A 21,092-nucleotide genomic window follows, 5' to 3' on the forward strand; every position below is an offset into this window, starting at 1 on the left:
AGGAAACACTTTATCATGCGTGTTCTCTGGGCAGCTATCTGCAACTTCCACGCTGTTTTGATGACCCCTGCAGGGACAAGTAGTAAAAAGTCCTGAGTTTTAATTGCTTCCTCACCTAGAAGAGCTGTGATGTGAACATGGGCACTGCAGTTGTCATAAGGGATAGCTGTGAAGGCCAGCCAGTCTCTCCTCCCTGGGAAAAGCAAAGATTTAACACTCACTGGAAGCTCCTGGAGTCAGAGGTCCTTGTGCAAGGAAGGATGACTGTTCTCAGTAGCATCCCGCTGTGGTTGGGTATGAATGGAGGAACCAGATACAGCATCCGCTGCATGGAAATGGCTGCAGAAGAGCCAAAACACATGTACACGCACATTGCTGGCAGCATGGAGTGATGCTGGCCTTGTCCAAGGACACCACCTGATGTTTTCCATCTTTCCCTTGCCTTTGACATATAGAAGTCTTCCATCCTGCCCAAAACTCCCACATCTCTGCATAGTTCTTTTCAAGTTCATCCTTCTACATAGCTACATAGCCACTGCTTTTTCCCTTTCCCTGGTGGGCACTCTTTCTTCTCTAAGTCCTTCAAGGACACTAGCACTAGCCCTCTTGTTCTCTTCCTTGCTGATGGGACTCCGTGATCAAATTCCCAAAAGATCTGACACAGCCTCACATGAGTACTAATGCTCTCGGTACATGAGGAGGAGGCAGCTCTGTTGTCAGGATCTACAGGAAAATACAACTGCAAACCCATAACTTCAGCATCCTTCCTCTTATTGAACTTCGGCTCACTTGTGCGCAGAGCAAAATTCTCACATCCCACCTCACAGACATGAAAAGAAGATGGAAAGATCTGATTTAAATGTGGACGCCTCCTCCAACACTGACCGTGACCCATGCAGTAATTACGTTTCATCATGGCTGCAAGTATCCCTAATATGGACTGAACCAATGTTTTAAGAGATCTCAGACAAAAGGCTTGTTAAATGAATATCAAATAGCACACACCCTGCTGTGTTGCCCTCCTTACTGGGTGCTCACAGGAATGCTCTGCAGTATCTCTCCATGCACACTCCACCACTCCCAAAGTTTTCCTTTTTCTGATCTCATCGTGAGAGGCAGAAGGCAGGACACCCTTTGTGGCATGAACATGCAAATACATCTCAGTCAGCAGGGCAGGTATGCAAGGGACACTCCCCTTGGAAACCCAGCAGAACAGCCCATCTTTGCCATCATGTTCAGATGATGACACTCAGCTTCCCTCCGTAACCCAGGGAACACCGTCCAGTAAGAGGTGAGGCCAGGGTAACTTGCACATCTCCACCTTTGGGGCAACTGTACTCATGAGTCAATGCTGTAGCTTTCTTAGAAACCATAAAATCTCTCCTAGATTTGACTCCGTTTTGTTATTTTTTTTTGCCAGGTGAGGCATTGACATTTATCTAGGTGCCCTGTCATGCCTTCCATAAATAGGAGGTGGCATCAGACCGTGAGGTCCCCGCCCTGTTTGCCTGCTGATTTGTTTCAAAAGGCATTTCTTCTGTAAATGCCTGCTTCCTTTGGTCAACATGGCTTTTCTAGACAGGCTTCATCTGAAAACTATTTCCACTATTTTGTTCTAGGCACCAGACACTGGCCAAGGCAGATCCAGCACTAGACTCAGGACTTACCCACTCCTCCAGGTCAGATGCCACTGCACAGGAGTCCCACTGGCCATGGAGAGTCCTGAAGACATCTTTGGCCATCCCCAGGTCAAACACAGCTTTCTGAGCTCCAGCAGCCTCCTTTCCCACTCTGCTCAGTACTGATGAGGCCACATCTGCAGCACTGGGTCCAGTTCTGGGCTCCTCAGTATGAGAGATGCCCTCACTGGAGCCAGTCCAATGCAAGGCTACAAAGGTGAGGAAGGGTCTGAAGCATCTTTCATATGAGGAGAGGTCGAGAGAGCTGGGGCTGTTCAGCCCAGAGAAGAGTAATCTCGGAGGAACCTCATAGATGTATATAAACATCTGATGGGAGGGAATGAAGATGAGGGAGCCAGGCTCTTCTCAGTGGTACCCAGTGACAGGACAAGAAGCAATTGGAGCAAACTGAAATGCATGCAATTCACCCACGGGAGCTGACTCTCCACCTCTGCTGAGGAGAGAGCACAGCACCTCGCAGCTGGGATGCCCATTTTCATTTCTGCTTCCAAACACCTACAGCTGGACCAGCAAGTCCTCCCAGTAACATGTAACCTGGTGTCTTTGGAGAAGAAGACCCGGATAGCCATCAGGAATCGTTTAGAAGATCCTGGATGATACAAGGCCCTGAGGGATCTGGCCTAATGTCAAAGCCACCCTAAATATGCAAGTCTTTCAGCACCTGAGAGCTGCTGGCACCACAGGCTTCAGAGACTCCTAAAACAAAGCCCAGTTTTGTGAGGGAACACTCTAATCTCTCAGAGGTTTCTGGCAAGGACACAAAACTAACCAAAAAGAAATGGCAAGGACTGTTCCCAAGGTGAGTGGAGATGTATTTGGTTGTTCAAAGGCTTCTGATAAGGTGACCAAGATTAAAGAACAAATAAGTGTATGGGTGGGGCTGAAGTCCCAACACAAGATGAACAGCATACAGCCAGAAGCAACAGCATGCTTCTCACCTAAACTGAAGCACATCCAGCTGTTCTTCAGCCTTCATGCCCAAGAGCTCTGCCTGGTTCTGGCACAAGCTCTGCCTCATCCCCTCTGGGACAAGGTCCCCATGCCAGCAGGGATCTCATACAGTCCAGCAGCACTGGTCCTGTGCTTGGCTCTCTCCACACTTTGCTCCCGACTTCCCAGCTGGACACATTTGCTCCCATTGGCCCTGAGCATCCTTTCAGAGGGAGCTGGTATCAACGGGCATGTCACTGCAGAGTAGACTGACCTCAATGTCCTAGGTGAGCTGTTGAAGTTAATCGGAGCTAATTGAATGGGCATGCCTCACTCACTCTGCAAAGTGTAAAATTAACTAAATATCAGTTTAGGGAGGCACTAATGGACCGGCAGCTGCCCAGCAGCGGAAGGGGAGGCCTGGTGTGTGACAGATTTCAAAATTACTTGAAAAGCAAACTTGCACATTGCTGATAATGCAGTGCACTGGATTGCCCAGAAAAAGTCATCTAGAAATTATCATGGGTCATTTCCTGCATAAGTCTGTCTGAAAAGCCGCACAGAGAGTTGGATGGGGGTGGGGGGAAAGCTCGTCCCCCCCTGAAGTTTCTCTCCATCAGGGGTTTTGTGGAAACAACTGCAGACCTAGGAGATAGTGATATCCCAGATGATGATTTCCTCAATCCATCACTGTGTCTGGGGCTGACTTGCTGGTGGGGAGACACACACAGACCTCTTGTCTTCCATTCCCCTTTGAGATCCAGCAAGCTCTAGGCTACCAGGATACAAATGACATAGCCAAACTGACCATGTGTAGACAGAAAATGATGAACATAAGTTCTTGCCTAAGCAAAGCACATACACAAAAAATATTTTAAAAGCTGCAAAGAAATAAAGATGAGGGGAAAAAGAATGATGAAGCAATGTGAGCAGGGACAGCTCTGCCAGCCTCAGCAGAGTGTAGGTCTCAGCTGTGCTCCTCTCTCTCACTGGGATCAGAACAACAAATTGTGGCATTGCTCAAAGGTACCGTTTTATGTACCGGCTTAGGTTGTACTTCTGTGCCTGTAAAAGGCAGATCCCCAGCCTCAGCCACAGCTCGGCTGTTTCTTGCAGGGTGGGAGGTAGCAGCGCTGGGTGACTGGAAACCTTAGGACAAAGGACCTGAACTGAGAGGCAGAGGCGAGTTTAGGGGTTTCCTGCTGGGATGCTGTGAGCAGGCAATGAGAGATAGGCCAGTGGAGCCTGGGCAGGAGGCATGGCAGCACAGGCACAGCGGGGACCAACGGTGGGAAACAGGACCTTGTGGTCATCCTGGGTAAGGAATGGGACCCAGTCCAACAATGGACATGCCTTCCCTGACTTATTCCAGTAGGAACAGCCTCCTTCCACGTCCTCAAAGCCTAGATGCCTGCATGAAGCTAAGGGATGACAGTCACCAGGCAACTCTGGCTTCAGGTACCAGAACTCCCACCGCAGATGCAGCCAGTGCCCACAGTCCTTCCTCGTGGAAGGCCTCCTCAGCTCCTCTCACCAGCTGGGCTTCTTCCAAGGTCTGCCCTACCATCACAGCACTGCCAAGAGGTCTTCCAGGCTCCTCTGATATACTATCAGTAGATTTTTAACTCCTGGCCATTCCCAGGAGAACTTTAACCCTGGGTATGCCTTTTCTGTAGCACTCTGGTTTTCCCCCTCCAGCTAATGACTTCTCCAGAAGTTTAAGGAGCATTGACTGCTTCTTTTAGGCACAGAAAGGTTTTCATTTATTTTGCAGATGTTCTGCTTTGACTTTAAAGTAAGGAGCCATTTCCAGCAGGAGCTCCATCACCCTCCATTCCCTACTAAGTAAATTTCTGCGGGCCACTCCCACCCCAGGAGATTTCCAGCAGTTGCCCCAACCTCTGCTGGCAAAGCCCAGAAGCAGTTTTCTCCCCTACCCCAGGACCCCAGTCTCTGCTCTCTACAAAAACACCTCTCTGGCTGCCTGTACCTTCCAGGCTACAGCTGCCTCCCTTTGCCAACACACACAAGGACATCAGTCCCCTCCTTGTTAGCCAAGGAAAACATTGTCCTGGAGAGCAGCAGTGGCCTTTCTCTTGCACCTTGTTTTCACAGCACTGTGTCAGCATCCTAGCTCTCGCAGGAGAACAAAGCTTCACTGGTCCTCCCTGGAAAGCCCTTCCTGGCTCCTCACCTTTGCAAGGTGATCTGTCATGCCACCCACCTGAAGGAGGCTGTTCATGCCTTGGGGCTCATCAAGGAGTGTTGTTGATGCCAAACACACCTGCCTTTAGCAAGACCAAACACAAACCTATGCACAGCTTTCTGCTGTGTTATTTTTATGCTTGAGTAGTCCCCCACCCAGCAGGAAAAGGAATAAGGTATGGATGAAGGGAGGCAGACAGCTAGTTGATGTTACAGCAGAGGTCAAGCCCTTGCAAACCCCAGTGCTCTCCCTCGCACCATCCATTGCTCTGGCAATTGGTCCAGCCCCCAGTGTTGGAAATCTGGGTTGCAGGTCTCCTCTCCTCACCAGAGAGGCAGTCACCTTCCCACATGTTCCTCTTCACCTCAGCCCTGGGTACAGGCTTGCAAATGGGCCAGAGATGCCCGATTTCCAGGCGCAGATGCAGCTTGTTCAACAACCCAGGGAAAACCCCACCAGCAACCCTTCCAGGCCATGGACAGGCCAAGCAGGATAGTCATTGCACGAGAATGGCAAAGTCCTGGACGTCTCAAGGCAAGCTGAGGTCTCCTTGCTCATCATCTTAAGCAGGGGTGGGAGTACAGGGACACAGGATGGGAAGGGACTTCAGGCTTCTGCTATTATTACCTGTCTTTGGGGCTCCTTATCTGCCTTCTGCTGAGGTCAGCCTGTCCCCAGGTAGTGAATGAGCACACCACCTAAGAGGGTGCACATACCCTATGAGTATGACCCTGTGACAGTCTTCTCATGTACACAAGTTATGAGCCTGTTAGGTCACCCCAGTAGGACCCAGCTGCGCAGTGAGCAGAGACAGAGCCCAATCTCTCCTACAGGGCTACCTTTCGCTTCTCAAGAGACACAGCTGCAAAAGGCTCATTTGCCTGCCTGTATCCTGAGCCCTGCTCCAGCATCTGCAGGAAAGAAGAGACCACCAAGTGTAATCTCAGAGGACTGCCATCTCCACCAACGGCCTCAGACACTGATCCACAAGTGGAGCCCCATCCCATCCAGGTCATGCTCCAAAACAGCCTCTCTGGGATGCAGTTGCAAGGTGACAGAAGCAGCCCAAAAGAGCTGTTGAGGTCCTGCAGATGTGGCCGCCAACACAAGAAGCATACAGGCAGATGAGAGCATAAGCTGTACTTCACATCACCAGATCCCAGCAGGAGCAGACTACTTTGCCTTTGGAATTTCTATCCGAAGATGCATCAAGTCATGCCCAAGAAAGAGACTGCCAGGCAGCAAACATGAATACAGGAGATCCTGAATGGGATTACATACCGAAACTGGACCTCCCATGAGGTCTTCGTGGACAAATAGGCTTGTCCTTAGGGAAGCAAGTGAGCCAAGCAGTGGCAAATCCTGCAAGTGGCAACCCAGCAAGTGGAAACAACCAAAGAAGAGCAAGATCAAGTCTGTTTGGGCACCCTCACGTTGATGAGCCTCTGGATGCTCCCAGGCAAGGGTGCCCCATGCCTTGCAGCAATACAATGTCCCCCGAGGTCTTGGCTGGAGGATGCTCACAGCCACCTCAGCCACCTACCCCACATCACTGTGCCCCCCCACCAGGCAGGCTTACCCATATCAGATTGCATGGGGCATGGTTGTACAGAGGGAAGGAGTGGGGAGAAGCACCAACCCTCAGTCCCAACAGCAGAAAGGGGTTTGATCCTTTCAAACGGCAAGCTCACTCATGGCTCTCACCCAGTCCCAGACTCCCAGATAAGCTGCCAGCCTAGGCAGATAGCTGGAGCGCAGGATGGGTGGAGAACACGACAGCCCCACGGTAAACTTGTGGTTTTGATGAGGTGGACAGGGAGAGGCAGCGCCTGCCTGTGCAAGGGGGAGGGGAAGAGGCCTCCCTGTCTGCAAGCCGGGAGGGAGGAAGCTGGGCCCTTTTGTCCCTTGATAAAAACAAGGTCTGGGCTGGAAGTGACTTATCTGCCAGGTATGCGTTTCCTGAGACACATGGGCACAGGTGAAGGGAAAGCATGCAGCGCCAGAGTCATCTCCACCGGTGCCAGGAGGCATGTGGAGGACCTGGTCCTGCAGAATGGGTGTTGCACAGCCTTGAGACACTGGTCCTTATGGCACGCATCACAGCCACGCATCCTCCATGTCCACCACCACCCCAGGTGTCCAGGGCCTAAATATGAGAAGCATGCGGTCCTGCTACCTGGGCTTAGGGCCCCTGGTCATGCAAAGCCATGGCTGTGTCTTGCTGATGCTGTGCAGGATGCTAGGATGAGCCTCATAGGGGAAGGAAAAGCTGCTAAAGAGGGATGAGACCCTGGTCAAAGGACTGGCTATGGACCTCCATCATGGAGGGCAGCCTCCCAGTCCTCCTCTGAGTTGTCCTATATTGTCCACCAGCCAGCAAGAAGCAGACCCAGTTACTGTTTTTCTACTGGTACTGGAAAACAGTTGGCTTCCTAGTGGGGCTCTCCTGTTGCTGGTCATCCTGGCGCAGCACAAGGAGTTGAGGACTTCAATGGCTTGGAGGAACATGAGAGGCCAGTCTGAAGATGGCAAATGCAAGACATTAACATATTAAGCTGTGCCTGGAGCCACAGGTGGTTAAACGCTATGCCTGGAGCAGGGAGTACGGCAACAGGAAGCAAAGGAGGGAGCTGGGTACTGCTGTAACTCCAGCCCAGGGTGGATGAAGCCAGGCTGCATGGGAGAGGATTAGCTCCATGCCATGCAGGTGTGACCCAGCCTGCACAGGATCTCAGCAGCAGAGACCTAAAGACTGTATCAACATAGGGATTATCAACAGCTAAACACTCACGACCAAACACCTCTGTCCTCAGCTTTGTCAAGAAGTAAGAGCAGGACACAAGAAGGCAAAAGAAGGGACAACAACAAAAAGCAGAGTGAGGACATGAGGGGTCAAAGTAGATCATCAATATCCATGGGCGAAACCAAGGAGTACGGCAGGGACACAGACATGAGTGGCATGGCCACCCCTCTGCAGTGTCTGCAAGCACCTGGACAGCCTGCCCACCACTCCACGTGACGTGTCAGCAGTTTGCTGCCAGCAGCCCTTTGAAGCTCCAGCCATGTAAATGTGCCACTCACTGGAGCAGAGGTTGGTCACTCCCTGGGGCAGGCACTGGAGAGCAGGGCACCGGTGGCACGAGTGGGAAGTTGCACTGCGGGCTCACCGATCCGGGCGCCCCCCCCCGGGGAGGGGCCACTGGCCGCAGGCACACAAGCCAGGCTCCGAGTGTTTGCTTTCCATTCTCCCAGTCTGATGATAACCACACGCTCCCCAGCCAAGGCTCCGTCTCACCATGCTGAAATTCAGAAGGTATTTGATCACGTAAGTGGATTTATTTATTTATTTATTTATTCAAGTAAAATACTGTTTCCTTAAGTAAAATTCTATTTCCATCCTACCCAGTGGTCATGTCCTTGTTGGTCCCTCTGTGCTGAGAAAAGATTGGAGATTGAAGTGATAATGGGAATGGGCAGAGTAGTGCTTCTGTTCCACAGAAACGTGGGGAGGTCTGGGTTGATGGGGCTCTCTTCTAGTGAATCTCCAAGGGCAGCACTTCTCCCCTGCGTGCTAGGCAGGAAAATAGCATCTTCTGTAAGGCCTGATACTGCAAAGGAAGAAGAAGTGGGGCAAGTAGCATGCTGATCCCTCCTGCCTTGTCCCAGGTGAGGTCTCACCACTTTCAGCTCTGCACACTCACCTGCGGAGCAGATGTGTAGCAGAAACATGTCTCTGCACAAGTCTTCTATGCGGCCAACCCAATGAACACATCTAGGGTGAGGTGCGCTCTTCCGCAGCCTCAATTTCGGAAAGGATGGATGAAGAACAGAGAAGGGCAAGGCTCGACTTCACGACAGTGCCCTTCTGCTGGGGGGAGAGCCTTTCAGGGCAGGACAGCCTTTCCACACGCACCTGCAGCATCTGGGGCGATGCACACCCTGCTGCTGCACACCAAGCTGTGGTGCTAGGGGGCTCGGGGTCTTTCCTAACCCAGCTGTTTCAAGGGTAGGTTGGACACCAACACAGGCAGGCAGTGCCATTGTGCCCTCACTGCGCTATGTTATCTTCTCCTGAGCATCCTGCAGACCTTTGTCCCTTTTTCCTCATTTATTGCAATGTAAGTGAAGAAAATGGCTCCAGTCGCTAGACAGGGGAAGCAGACTATTGCTGGTATACATATCATGTACATTAATTCCCCATGCAGCATCACTCACTGCCTAGAGAATATCTAGCCCCAGCAAATCAATAAAGTAATTTTCTGCCACCTGTCTGTCTGGTGAACTCTGTCTCAACACCTCTTACAGCACCCGGCAGTCAGCTGAGACCCTGCACGGCTCAGTAAATGCCAGCCAACCATAGACCCATTCAGACCAGTGCATTTGTTTTATTGTTGGACAGGGAAGGGGCACAGGTCGAAAGGAAGCAGGTCATCCTCTCTGCTTCAAGCAGAGGGAAAAAAAATGGAGGGGAAATCTGTAGTCAAGCAGTACCTGCTTCCAAGCAGCACCCCAGGCACCCCTTCCTCTGCCATAAGCAGGCAGCAAGACACATCTGGGGGATCGCCCCTTGCAAATGAATGACCAACAGACTGGGTTTTGATTAAATTAATCAAGCCAGCATAGGAGGACTCAGCTGCTGTGGCTCTGCTGCTGAGCCCTTGCAGCCAAAGGCATCCTTGGGGTGCTGCTTCCATCTTTGCACCCTGCTTTGTCACTTTTGGAGGTGACAGTACACAGGCTCTGATCTGTGGGGGCTCTTCAGTTATAGCCTGCCCACAGCCCAAGACATTTCCAAAGGCTCTGCAGGTTGCTCTCACAGCCCAGCCCACTCTATAGGACAGCGTTGATGCCCACCAGCTCTGAGTGCATCTTGGACATCTTCCTGGTAATTTGATCTCAAGTATTCAACTCTACTCCAAGACACCCACACCTGTGATCTCATCCTGGCATATTAAACTGAGAGAAGGCTGTGAAGGAGTTACCCATGGAAAGCAGTGGAGCCTTTTGAAGGCTCATTGTCCAGCTACAAATCATCCAGCTGCTCCAGCCTCCAAGACAAAGGCTTCTCATGCTGCACCAGCCATTTTGTCCTGTTTTTTCTGCCTGCAGGGCAACTTCTTGGCATCTTCAATACAAACTTCAGTGCTGCCACAGCTCTCCCTTTTTCAGTGCACCCTCCTTGATGCACGTGTGTCCCACCAGAGCCAGCCTGGAGGAAGGCCTTTTTGCTAGCCTGATCAGACCCAAGCAGCCAGGAATGCGTTGTGCATTCTCAACTGGCTGTTCAACAAACACAACGGCCATCTCAAAAGAGGCAGCAGGCGGGCAGAAGAAGGACCTGGATCTTTCACAGATTCTTTACAGGTTGCAAGTTTAGTACTGACCAGGGACCTCTGTGGAAGCAAGTCCAAAATCATATCTGCACAAAATACAGTTACTGGAGTAGCAGAGGGTGCCATTTACCTAAGTGCTGCTTGCTGGGGAAGCGTTGCATCACTCTGCCTTCAATACTGGGTGCTCATGCAGATCTTCCTGAAGAAAGAGTTTGGATCTATCGCTGAATATCAGAGTCAGTTAGGTCTTCATTCTCTTCTTGCTGCTTTTCTTAGGCTGGCCAGGTAAACAAACTTATCATCAGCTGTGCCTTGAGTGATGGGAGAGTTGGATCAAGTCTCCAACAAGATCTGTCCAGCAGCATCATCTTGGAGCAACTCCTCCTCCACTGCCTTCTCCCTCTTTGGTCTCTCTGGCCATCAGTGATCTTCCACACAGGCGTATTTCAACAAGCCTTGCCATGCAGCACCTCTGAGGCAGCCCCGAGTCTCCACTTCAACCCCCTCCCTTCAACATGTCTTGGCACTTTAAGTGCCATTTAAGCATTTGGCATTTTTCTGATCCATTGCTTTTTATACCCATTTATCTTTGACGGCATGAGGCTTTCCTTGTGCTGATGCATGGCCTGTCAGTGAGCTCATGTGAGCTTGGCATTCTGCTCCTCAAGTGGAAAATGAGCACAGATACTTCCAGGTTGCCATCAGGTTTTGGGGATGCTGTGCTGCTGACGACTAGTTGTCATCATGCTAGTAATTAGGTGCCTTTTGAATCTTCAGTAGCAGTGTCATAACGGAAGACCTCCCAGCCTTTACAGTCCCAAGTGCTTTAGACATTAAAAATCTCCCAGGAGAAGCTTAGCATTTCAACTCAGTAGGTGACGTTATTGAGAGCAGAGCAGAACCATACCTATGAGTGTCCAAACTGATGCACAAGCACTGGAAGCAGTGCTGTAATAAGCAAACTACAGTTAGTCATAACAGTTGAATATTTTTCTGGAACAGATCCAGTTTTTCAATAGCAAACCCAAACTCTTGCCCGGTACCAACAGGATGCATGTGGCCACTTCAGAGAGCCGACGTTTGTGTCATTGCTAGCTCATCAAGCTAGTGCTTCTCCCACATGTCACAAGACTGCCCAGAGTAGGAGACAAAGCACCATGGAGATGAAGAATCTCTGGGACAAGCAGGTCTGTGCAGTCCCAGGCCCACTCTCTTGGTCCAAACCTGACCACTGAAGGAAGCAGGCAAGATCAAGAAACACAGATTAGCTATCGGAACACATCTGGGGCTTGCAGGCTGGACTCCCACCCAAGGAGGAGCCCACAACAGAGGATTTAACTCGATTTCAGTACAAATGATCTCCCGTTAGGCAACAATATGTTCCCTGGGTAGAAACCAGCAGAAGTGAAACGTGAACTAATCTTTTTTTTCCAGGAAACTTAGTCCCCGGACTGCTCTGCTTAAGATTAAGACTACGATCAAGCTCCACCAGGGTTTGCAGCAAGTCCTACAAACAGTGGAAGTCCTGTGGCAATGTTTGTTATGATCTGAATGTCCACACAGAGAACCCAAAGCCCCATAGTGTAGTGCTGATGACTTGAAGAAATCACGCTGCCATTGTAGACTTGGCTAAAACCAGACTAAGAGCCAGGTCATGCACCGGAGAGGCACAGCTGATGCCCCCACAGTAGCATCACATCTGCAGCCACAGCTGGAGCCTGCACAGGTGGCAATTGCCTCCAACGGCAGGTGTGGAGAGAAAGGGAGAGCAGGGAAAACAAAGTTTTATTCTCTTTGTTTATAAAGATAGGGTTCTGATGTTTCTAGGCCAGGCAGGGTAGGGAAAATGCAAGCAGTGCCTATTCCTGCTGCCAAAGTGGGAGCTCAGACTGTGCCGGTAAGGCGTTTCTGAGCAGCCAAAGGGACTTTGTAGTTATCGCTGTTTACCTTTCAGTGCGATATTTGTGTCCCAGATGGAAATTTCCACTAGGCTATGCTGCTTGAGCACAGCCTCTGAGGTTCATTGCTTATCGCTGCCTCCGCACCCCTTCCACCTGTGAAACATGACCTTACCTTAAAAAAAAAATAGCTAAAAAGTCTCAAAGCGCCTTTCCCCTCTGCCTCACACATGCATTTCTTCTACTTACTAATGGCCTAAAATGTCTGCTTCCTTGCAGGAAGTTGAAAGCAATATACAGGTGCCAGCCAGGTCGTCTCTGGGTCTTCTTCAGCCTCCTCATCTTCCTCTTGTTCACGCTTCAAGTCGTGGAGAAGCTGCAGCCTCCCAGGTAAGTCCCAAGCAGGACTGCAAACCTGCACCTCATCCACCAGCCTTTCGCTGACTACTGAGATGGGCTCAGAACCGCCCTTCTGAAAAGCACCTAACACTGTCTTCTTCAGACAGGGAGGAAAATCCAGGTGGGAGAGGACCCCTCTGAGGCTCTCAGGTCCAAGGCCTACACCCTGGCCAGAGCTGAGCCCACTCTGCCTTCAGACCAGGCTGCTCTGGGCTTTGTCTTGGCTGGCCTCAAAACCCTACAGCCCTTGAGTGTCCTCCCAGTCATCCCAATCTGGGGTCATCTGCAAACTTTCCTCCAGCTCCTCAAGGTCACTTGCTCTCCTCTTTCCTTGCATCTTCTTGCTTTGCCCCTTTCCACAAGCCCACCATGCTCCAGGACAGGGCCATCGCTGACCTGTTCTTCTCTTCTCGTGCCCACCCCGACCTCCCAGGGCAGTAGTCAAGTCCTACACTCACCAGCAATGCCACCCACCCCAAGAAAGACAGGGGAACATGCTTTGGAGTGTCTGCAGGGGGGGGTTAATTTGGCTGCAGAGGGGCTGCCTTCTTTGCACTCTCCTTCCATTCTCTGCAGCTGAGCCTTGCGTCCTCCATGTTACAGAAACTGCCACTGCAAGCTGGAGCATGCCCTGCAGCAGACCGCGGACCATGGCCAGAAGCAGCTCGGCTATGCCCTCCAGACCCCTCACCAGCTGTGGGAGGACGATCCCCCGCATGGGCAGAGGAAAGCCATGCTAGACCCCACTTCAACTGAGAGCGTGCAGGACGTTTTCCAGATGCATCTGTACTTCAGCCAGGAGACACCCCTGGAAAGCAGCCCAAGCAGCCAAAAGGAGCACTGGACGTGGCAGCCTGTGGAGAGCAACAGGAAGGTGAAAGCCCATCTTTCATCCACGAGGCTGAAAGCACAGCTTCCCAGGCTGATAAAAACAACCAAAGAGGGTCCTTCTCCAAATCTTCCTGGGAGGATCTCTGCAGTTTGGGGAGATGCTGATGCGATTACCAGCAAGTTCACAATCCTTGCCAACAGGATGACTGCAGAGGAGCACAGGAGAATGTCACCACCAGAAAGGACACGGGTAGTGGTACAGAGCCAGTCTCAGCCTCAAGCTATGGGCTCCCCCCGCCATCAATGGGGCAGCTCACTTAAGCACGCCATGCCAGATTCAGCTCAACCTCCACAGGCAGAGGGCTTTTACAAGACAGACCTGGAGATAGGACTTTTCCCAAGCCAGACAGAAGTCTCTAAGGTTAAGCAGGTGACACGTGAAGAAGACCAGAAGGACAGAGGAGTCTCCTCTCGAGCGGAGACATGTAAGCCCAAGACTGACATTGTTTTCCTAAAAGTCCACAAGAGCGCCAGCAGCACTGTCATGAACATCCTCTTCCGCTTCGGTGAGACACATAACCTCACCTTCGCCTTCCCCATTGGGGGCGGCAACCAGCTCTTCTACCCACGCCACTTCTTGGCGAGCTTCGTGCAGGGCTTCTCCCCGAGGAGCCCTCAGCGGTTCAACATCCTCTGCCACCACATGCGATTTCTGCAGCCGGAGGTACAGGCAAAGCCATGGTGTCTTGGGAAGGGCGAATGGGGGAGGGAGAGTGTGGCTCATGGGGAGCAAGGTGAGACACCTAGCACTCTTGGATGAAGCTAAAGAGAGACAAGATTTCCCCCAGGTACCTTACATGTTATGGGTATCTCCTGAGCACTTCTGTAAACAGGGGACAGCGTCTGCAGCAGTCAGCAACTGCCATCTCATTCTTGTCTGGTGGGCCCTTGGAGATGTCTTGCTCCCAGGACAGGCCCAGAGGGTATCAGTTGCGAGAGGAGAATGCCTTAAGTGCATCAGCTCAAGTCTGTTGTGCCCAGCATCCCCCCTTCTGGATGCTACTTGAGGACACGCAGATCCGGGGAAAGGCAAGGAGGCAGGACATACCTCAAGCCCAGACAGGCCACCCAGATGTTGCAGCATGTAGTGGGGAGCTTTGGTCACTGCTGTCCCCAGGTACCTCTTCTGGGGCTCCCCATAGCTGACACAAGTGCTCCTTTGATGAGCTGCACCCTGAAACCCTCCCCAACACCCACCATCTACAACCCCAGTGAGCGTTTCTGCTTTCCAGCCGTGCACAAGATTGCAAGAGAGCAGGGCACTTCTTCCTACCCCACCTTTAAAACCTCCTTTTTCTCCTCCACAGGTGCAGAAAGTGGTGTCCAGCTCAGCCATCTACTTCTCCATTCTGAGGAACCCTGTGCAGCTCATGGAGTCCTCCTTCATGTACTACAAGGGCACGTCAGCTTTCTCCCGCGCTCGCAGCTTGGAGGAGTTCCTCAGCCAGCCCTACAGCTACTACAACCCCTCAAAGGGTGACAGCCACTATGCCAGGAACCTCATGACATTCGACTTTGGCTTCAACCCCGATGGAGAGGTCTCCGCTGAGCGGGTGCAACTCATGCTGAAGGCTATCGAGGCATCCTTTGACTTACTCCTCATCTCTGAGTACTTTGACGAGTCCATGGTGCTGCTGAAGGAGATGCTGTGCTGGGACCTGGACAGCATCGTCTCCTTCCCGCTCAACAGCAGGGACAGCAGCACCAAGTCCCCCCTCCCAGACACTATTGTGGAGAAGATAAAGAACTGGAACAGGCTGGACTGGGAAATCTACACCCACTTCAACAGGACCTTCTGGGAAAGGATTGACCAAGACTTTGGCAGGGAGCGCATGCAGCGGGAAGTAAAGGTGCTTCAGGAGAGGCAGACAGAGCTGGCAAGGACCTGCCTGCAAGGTATGGGCAGCGTGGCCCCGAAGGACATCAAGGACTCTTCCCTGCGGCCACTGCAGCATGGCAGCGCAAAGATCTTGGGCTATAACCTCAAGCAGGGCTTGGACAAGGAGACAGAGCACATGTGCCGGCGGCTGGTAACCCCAGAGCTGCAGTACAGCAGCACTCTCTACAAGAAGCAGTTTTCCCAGAAGCACCCCCAGACCGCTCCCTCTCAGCACAGGCCAGAGGGCACCCAGAACTGAGCCTCCTTGTCCCCTCCAGGCATCGTTTTCCAGCTGCCTTTGCTGAGGACAGCGAGGCACTCGCCTCCTGAGCTCAGGGGCTCCTTCTGCCCCAGGGAGGGGCAGGCAGGCTGGGACTCTGCTGCCCATGAGAGACCCTGGCCACCTCTCTCTGTGCAGGACTGTGCGCAAGCTCTTGGGTGCTACATGCCGCTGTTGCTGCAGAGCGGGACAAGATGCAACAGGGGGTCTCAGGGGCTCGACACGTCATGACCCTTCCAGGGGTAGGTCCTGACCAAATAGGGCAAAGCTGCCGACTGGCGGGTGAAGCCTTGGAAGAGGCAATCCGGGGCTTTGCACTGTGTAGCACCAAGTCCAACAGCAGAAGCAAGAGGGCAGCCCAAGTCCTTGGCCCTGTGCCAGGTCAAGCTGTAAATCAGAGCTGCGGAGCTTGATTTACAGCTTGGGAACAAGTCTGTCTGTCCAGCTGTGGCTCTCCTCCACTATGCTTTAATGCCACTGTGCTGAAAAAGCAGCCTTTTAATCAAAAATAACAATATTCAATGTCACTCCTATTAAGTTCCCCTTAATTACATCAGTCTGCCCAGTAGATGATCTCCCCAGCAGCCCAAGAAACAGACCTCAAACATCTGAAAATGTCCTAGAGAAAAAAAAAAAATCCAGTCCTGACTCTGAGGTTACATGTTACCTTCAGATGCTGCACTCGTACACTGCATTTATAGGATCAGCATCCCACCCCAGAGCTGACTGACACCGCGGTGTCAGCATCCCTGCAAGTTAAATACCCATGCGCGCAGGAGACCTCTCGTGAGCATCTCTGCAGCCAGACATCCCGACCCACCACTTGGAGCGGCTGTAGGAATATTCTGTGCTCTGCCTTGGGAAAAACACCACCAGAAGGGGTTGTGGTGGGCTAGTTAACCTTACTTTTCACATCCTATGCTTATCTTCAAATCAAAAGCAGAGCCAGCAAATCAGTTTGGATGAACAGAGTCCCCATCTCAGGATTTTCATCACAGTTTCCAAACCAAAAGAGGTTCAGAAAAAAATTGCCGGTGGGGATCTGAGCATCCCAGGCTCTCCCTTGGCCAGCCACGCAGAGCCTCAAAGGTTTTGGTTTCATCCTGAAGGTGTCCCATTTCCTGCTTACAGCTCAACCAGGATAGAAGCCAGGCTGTGTTCCCACAGCCTTTCCCTGGAATGGACAGGGCAGTGCTGAGCATCCAGCCCAGCATGATGCAGGGGCATCATTTTTGTGGCATTTGCTGCATCGTTTTGGGGGCATTGTTTGTTCCATAAAGTTTCATCTCTGAGGCATGTCCATGTATTGCTGCGTTGGTCCCTTCCCTCAGTTCTCCTGTTGGGATGTGGTGTGGTCTCAAGGTTTGCAGAGGTCTGGCTTCCCTCTGGGTTCCTGGGTGATCTCTGGTTCATCCCAGAGGGCAATCCCACATGGGATCAAGGGAGATGGGCAGCCCATGGGCAGCATAGCCAGGGTCATCTCCCACAAACCCACAGGGGACACGGAGGGTGGTGCAGGGAGGAGCAGGGCTCGCACCCAAGTACCAAACCTGCATCTGACACCTTCACTCTGGCTTTTAATAGGGTCCCACTTCCTTATTCACGGTTTGCAACTCGGTACATGGGAGCAGAACTTCCCTGCTCAAGCTCCTGCCAAGGCAACCCAGCGCAGGGACACTTGTACAACCACAGCATTGCGTCCGCCCTGTGACCACTCACATAAAAAGCACAGCCTGCCCCAGAGAACGCACATGGCCAATTGCTCCAACAAGCCGTGGTGCATCAAGAATATATTCAGCCTGGGAATTTTCTGCGCCAAGAGGTCCTGCAAAAATTGGCTGTTTGCTGCAAAATGCAGGAACTGGCCTTTTTTGGCAGGGGAGACCTCTTGGGCAGCAGCTCAGTATCCAGCCATGCCCAGCAGCCCTGCTCCAGGGATGCTGCACACGGGATTGCCCCAGCCTCTGCTTTTCCCCATGAAGAGACTCACGGGGTGCAGCAGCCATGGGGTGCCCTGGCCCCAGCACTGCCTGGGGAGAGCCCCACTTACCTAGCAGGCATTTCCACCCTTCCAGAGCAAGGGGCAGGCAAGGCAGAGTCAGTTTGGACATCTCCATGGCGTCTCGCATTTTCAGGGATCAGATGGGCTGATGCCCCCTGGCAGAGCTCACGGGAATGACATCACTCTACCCAAATGCCGATCACAATATTTATTTTTATTATTTCCACAAGCTGTAATTTTATCTTTAGGTCTATTTCACATAAACACAGAGAGGAGCCCTGGGATGCACTTGTTCTCCCACAACAGCTGCTGTGTGGATCTCATTTTTTAACCACAGACACTTTGTGCTCTGTTTCTTGATGCCTTACAACACATGACACCCAGGCTAAGCACCACGTCCACAGAGGAGCGCGGTCTCCTGTGGCCAGTGAACTCCCTTGCCCTGGAGCATTTTTAATTCCTCTCCAAGAACTGCCAGGTTCAGCCTGTGCAATTCAAGGACCTCAGTTTAACTCAAAGAACACCAATTTTTGACCAATATCCAGGTCTTGAGCCTGCTTCCCCCTCATCCCAAGTTTCCAAGGCGGTTACTGGTTCACACTTTGGTTTTACAACTGCAAGAGACCCAGTCAGATTATTTCAAACATGGCATGATGCAATAACCTGGGAGTTGCTCAAGCCTGCTCACATAATGGTCCCAACTTTCTGCAAGCTTCCTGGCAATACAAGAGAACCGGCACTTTATGCAAGTGATGCAGGTTTGAAATATTTTAGGCTCTCCAGGGAGACTTTCAAAGCTATTCCGAAAGGAGCTCAGAGATTCAGTCATCTGTAAGGCCAGTTTGGCCAATTGCTTTGTGATGCTTTAAAAAAATCTCACTCTGCAGTACGGACTGAATGGCCACGATGGATGCTGGGCGGGATGAGCAGCAAAATCCTCTGTGCCAGGAAACCCACTCCCAGGTGAGGGGTTGTAGGGACCTCCTTGGGCCCCATCTGCGGCTCAGACACGAGGATCAAAGTTGCTCTTCTCCCCTTTCATCTTCTGCTGTGGTTTGTCACCTTCCTTGTGCGCTGACAGCCTTGCCTTGGGTATCTTGTATTTGCTCTTTGGGTTGTAAAGGAGGTTTTTCTGGAAAAGTCGTGGGATATTGCCTTGGAACACCAAGAGGGCAGCTAGCATCCCTGAAACAAGAGCACAGATACCTTCCATGTGCTGCACCAAGCATCTCCACCCTCCCCACAGCTGAGCAGTGATTTTCAGGTCTTTGCCACAACCTTCATCATGACCAAAAAGTAGCTCAGCACCACTGAAGTCCCCACCAACAGCATCTGAAAGACCCTTGCTATATTACTTAAAGGAGAATTTAACTATTGTGTCTTTAATACAATAAACAAGGCTTGTTTTGAACCAAAAGGGCCATAAACCATGCCAGCGATCTTCTGCTCCCACTCTTTGCATTCAAGGCAGCACATATTCAGCTCCCCATGGTCATCCTGAAGCTGTGGACAACCTCAAAAGCATAGCTCAGCTTGTTGCCCTAAAACATCTTTGCTTCATCTCTCCCAGACTTTGGCCTCGGGGAGAGTTTTGCCGATGCCCCGTGTAGAAACTGGATTAAAAAAAATGGATAGCAGAGAGATGACTCGAGTGACAGGGAAGGGGGACAGAAAAGGACGCTTGCTACTGGCAAGACCCAAGTTCAGCCCTTTGCCAGGAACAGTTTGTGTTATGCCCAGCACTTCTGTCTTGCCCACTGCCCCCGGTGCCAACTCCTGCTCCCCAGTACCTCCTGGGCAGATCTCACCTGTGAGGGGCCCCAGCCAGTAAACCTGGACGTAGTCCCAAAAGCTGTTCCCCGAGCAGTGGAAGGTGGCAGCTGTGGCAAGGGCAGGGTTGAAGAAGGCCCCCGTGAATGGTCCGGCTGCGTGAGAAGAGGAGCATGGCCATCTGTTCCACTTGCATCCTTTGAAAACCTGACAAAGAGCTGGAACAGGAGACCCACAACCTCTCCTCCCAGCTCCAGCAGCTGCATCTCTTGGGCTGTGTAATAGCAGAACACAGGGAAATCCCACCCCGTCACCCTGAGCTTTGTGGGAAGCAAAAGATCTCGGTGTGGGACCGAGGGGTTGCGTTAGGGGACTGTCAAGGAAAACAGTCCCAGTCTTGGGGCAAGTTATGGCTTCTCATGTGCTGATATTACACCTGCTACCTAGATACCCTAAACTGCTGTCTTCATCCCCAAAATAAGTAGAAAACAAATGTCTTGGTAATCATTACCTCTCAAGTCCTGGAAAAGGAAAAAGGGACCATTCCTCCCCCACAAATTAGATATTTTTCTAAATGGCTTAGATAAAGAAAGGCAAGTGCTGCTCACCTGCGTAGGTCAAGAAGGTGACGGTCGCTGCCAGCACCAGGACCCGGTACATCAGGTGACTCTGGCGCCACTTGAAAAGGACAAGGTGGAAAAGGAAAGAGCAGGTGCCTTCCACAAAGGCAGCATGATGCAGAGGTGTGTGGATGGAGGAGCTGCACTCTGACGCCATCAAGTTCTGAATGAGGTGGAAAGGCGTCAGCTCCCAGGACCAGTAGAGCTTGGTGACAGCCCAGCCCAGCCCTGTGCCCACACCCTGGGCCAGCAGCTTGGCAGCAGTTGCTGTGAAGTTGGACTCAAGGAGCAGGAACTCCTGGAGACAGATGGTCGGGTTGGCGGACGCGCCATCGAAAGAGGCACCGTGAACCACAAAGAGGAGGAAGAGCAGAGTCAGGACCACATCTAGGCCAAAGCCACCCCCCCACAGCCCAATCTCCAACAGCATCCTCAGCTCAAGGCAGCTCATGCACAACTGTAATGAGCCAGCAAGTTCTTTGGCAAGGCAGCCATATGCTCCAGGAGACAGAAGCCTCTTGGAAAGGCGCCTGAGCGCCTGGCACACCCCAACAACCAGGAAAAAAAAAGCAACAGAGACATTCAGGCCAGCCATAGCCACAGCTACGTGGGGGAGAGAGACTGAACCAAACCCAGGAAAGGAGCAGAGAAATCTTCTGCACCTCCTCTTTATAAAGCTGCATATAAGCAAACGTGGCACAGCCCGACAGGCTTGGGAAACACAGCACATGCCCTCTCCTTCACCGGGTAGTACCTGCTGCCACAGGGAGCTGATGGCGTCTCCCGCAGCTGGATCAGCCAAGTTGTTTGTCCCAGCAAGCAGGTCCCGGTGTTATCTCCACCACATGGTCGCTGAGCCTCCAACCCACAGCATTCACATCTGAGAGCCTGCAGCAGTTCCCCAGAGCTGCTCAGGTCTTCCAGAAGGAGCAAAAAACTTCATTTCATTTCTACTTGGCACCGTAAAACGCGACCTACCGCCCCAATCCCAAAGCCTGGGACATGAGGGGACTCCTAGAAAGCCAGCGACCCATGCAAGGAGCTTCCATTTCTCCCAGGCAGAGCCACTCTAAGCCACAGCAAAGTCTGCCTTCAGCCAATTTGAAAGCCCAGCTCACTTACTGCTTCCCATCCTTGTCTTGATTAAGACCTCACCTCGTTTGCTGGTGGTAGCACTAATTGCA

General features: G+C 51.8%; 2 protein-coding genes across 2 annotated transcripts; one reads left to right on the plus strand and one right to left on the minus strand.

The window, feature by feature from the left end:
* Nucleotides 1–8,132: 8,132 nt before the first annotated feature.
* On the plus strand, nt 8,133–15,495 carry LOC104345188 (galactose-3-O-sulfotransferase 2). Its single transcript, XM_086468554.1, has 4 exons — nt 8,133–8,161; nt 12,347–12,457; nt 13,070–14,021; nt 14,665–15,495. The coding sequence occupies exons 1-4, from the start codon at nt 8,133–8,135 to the stop codon at nt 15,493–15,495; spliced, it is 1,923 nt and encodes a 640-aa protein (XP_086324680.1).
* A 2,307-nt stretch (nt 15,496–17,802) lies between these two features.
* On the minus strand, nt 17,803–20,532 carry LOC104345187 (aquaporin-12). The gene is made up of 3 exons (XM_009949541.2): nt 19,897–20,532; nt 19,327–19,443; nt 17,803–18,703 (listed from the first exon to the last, which is right to left on the minus strand). Exons 1-3 carry the CDS (start codon nt 20,501–20,503, stop codon nt 18,522–18,524), a joined length of 906 nt encoding a protein of 301 aa, XP_009947843.1. The 5' UTR covers nt 20,504–20,532; the 3' UTR covers nt 17,803–18,521.
* Between the last annotated feature and the right edge of the window lie 560 nt (nt 20,533–21,092).

Source organism: Leptosomus discolor, chromosome 7 (assembly GCF_034619465.1).
Source record: "Leptosomus discolor isolate bLepDis1 chromosome 7, bLepDis1.hap2, whole genome shotgun sequence".
NCBI classification, from domain to species: Eukaryota; Metazoa; Chordata; class Aves; order Leptosomiformes; family Leptosomidae; genus Leptosomus; species Leptosomus discolor.

What these genes read in the sequence shown, in the direction of transcription:
- LOC104345187 (XM_009949541.2), bottom strand. Translation starts at nt 20,503, where the DNA reads ATGGCTGGCCTGAATGTCTCTGTTGCTTTTTTTTTCCTGGTTGTTGGG. An exon ending in CACCTTCTTGACCTACGCAG is followed by an intron (nt 19,444 to 19,896) that starts GTGAGCAGCACT and finishes CTTCTCACGCAG; the next exon opens with CCGGACCATTCACGGGGGCC. An exon ending in CTGGCTGGGGCCCCTCACAG is followed by an intron (nt 18,704 to 19,326) that starts GTGAGATCTGCC and finishes CTCTTGTTTCAG; the next exon opens with GGATGCTAGCTGCCCTCTTG.
- LOC104345188 (XM_086468554.1), top strand. Translation starts at nt 8,133, where the DNA reads ATGCTGAAATTCAGAAGGTATTTGATCAC. An exon ending in TTCAGAAGGTATTTGATCAC is followed by an intron (nt 8,162 to 12,346) that starts GTAAGTGGATTT and finishes GCTTCCTTGCAG; the next exon opens with GAAGTTGAAAGCAATATACA. An exon ending in TGCGATTTCTGCAGCCGGAG is followed by an intron (nt 14,022 to 14,664) that starts GTACAGGCAAAG and finishes TCTCCTCCACAG; the next exon opens with GTGCAGAAAGTGGTGTCCAG.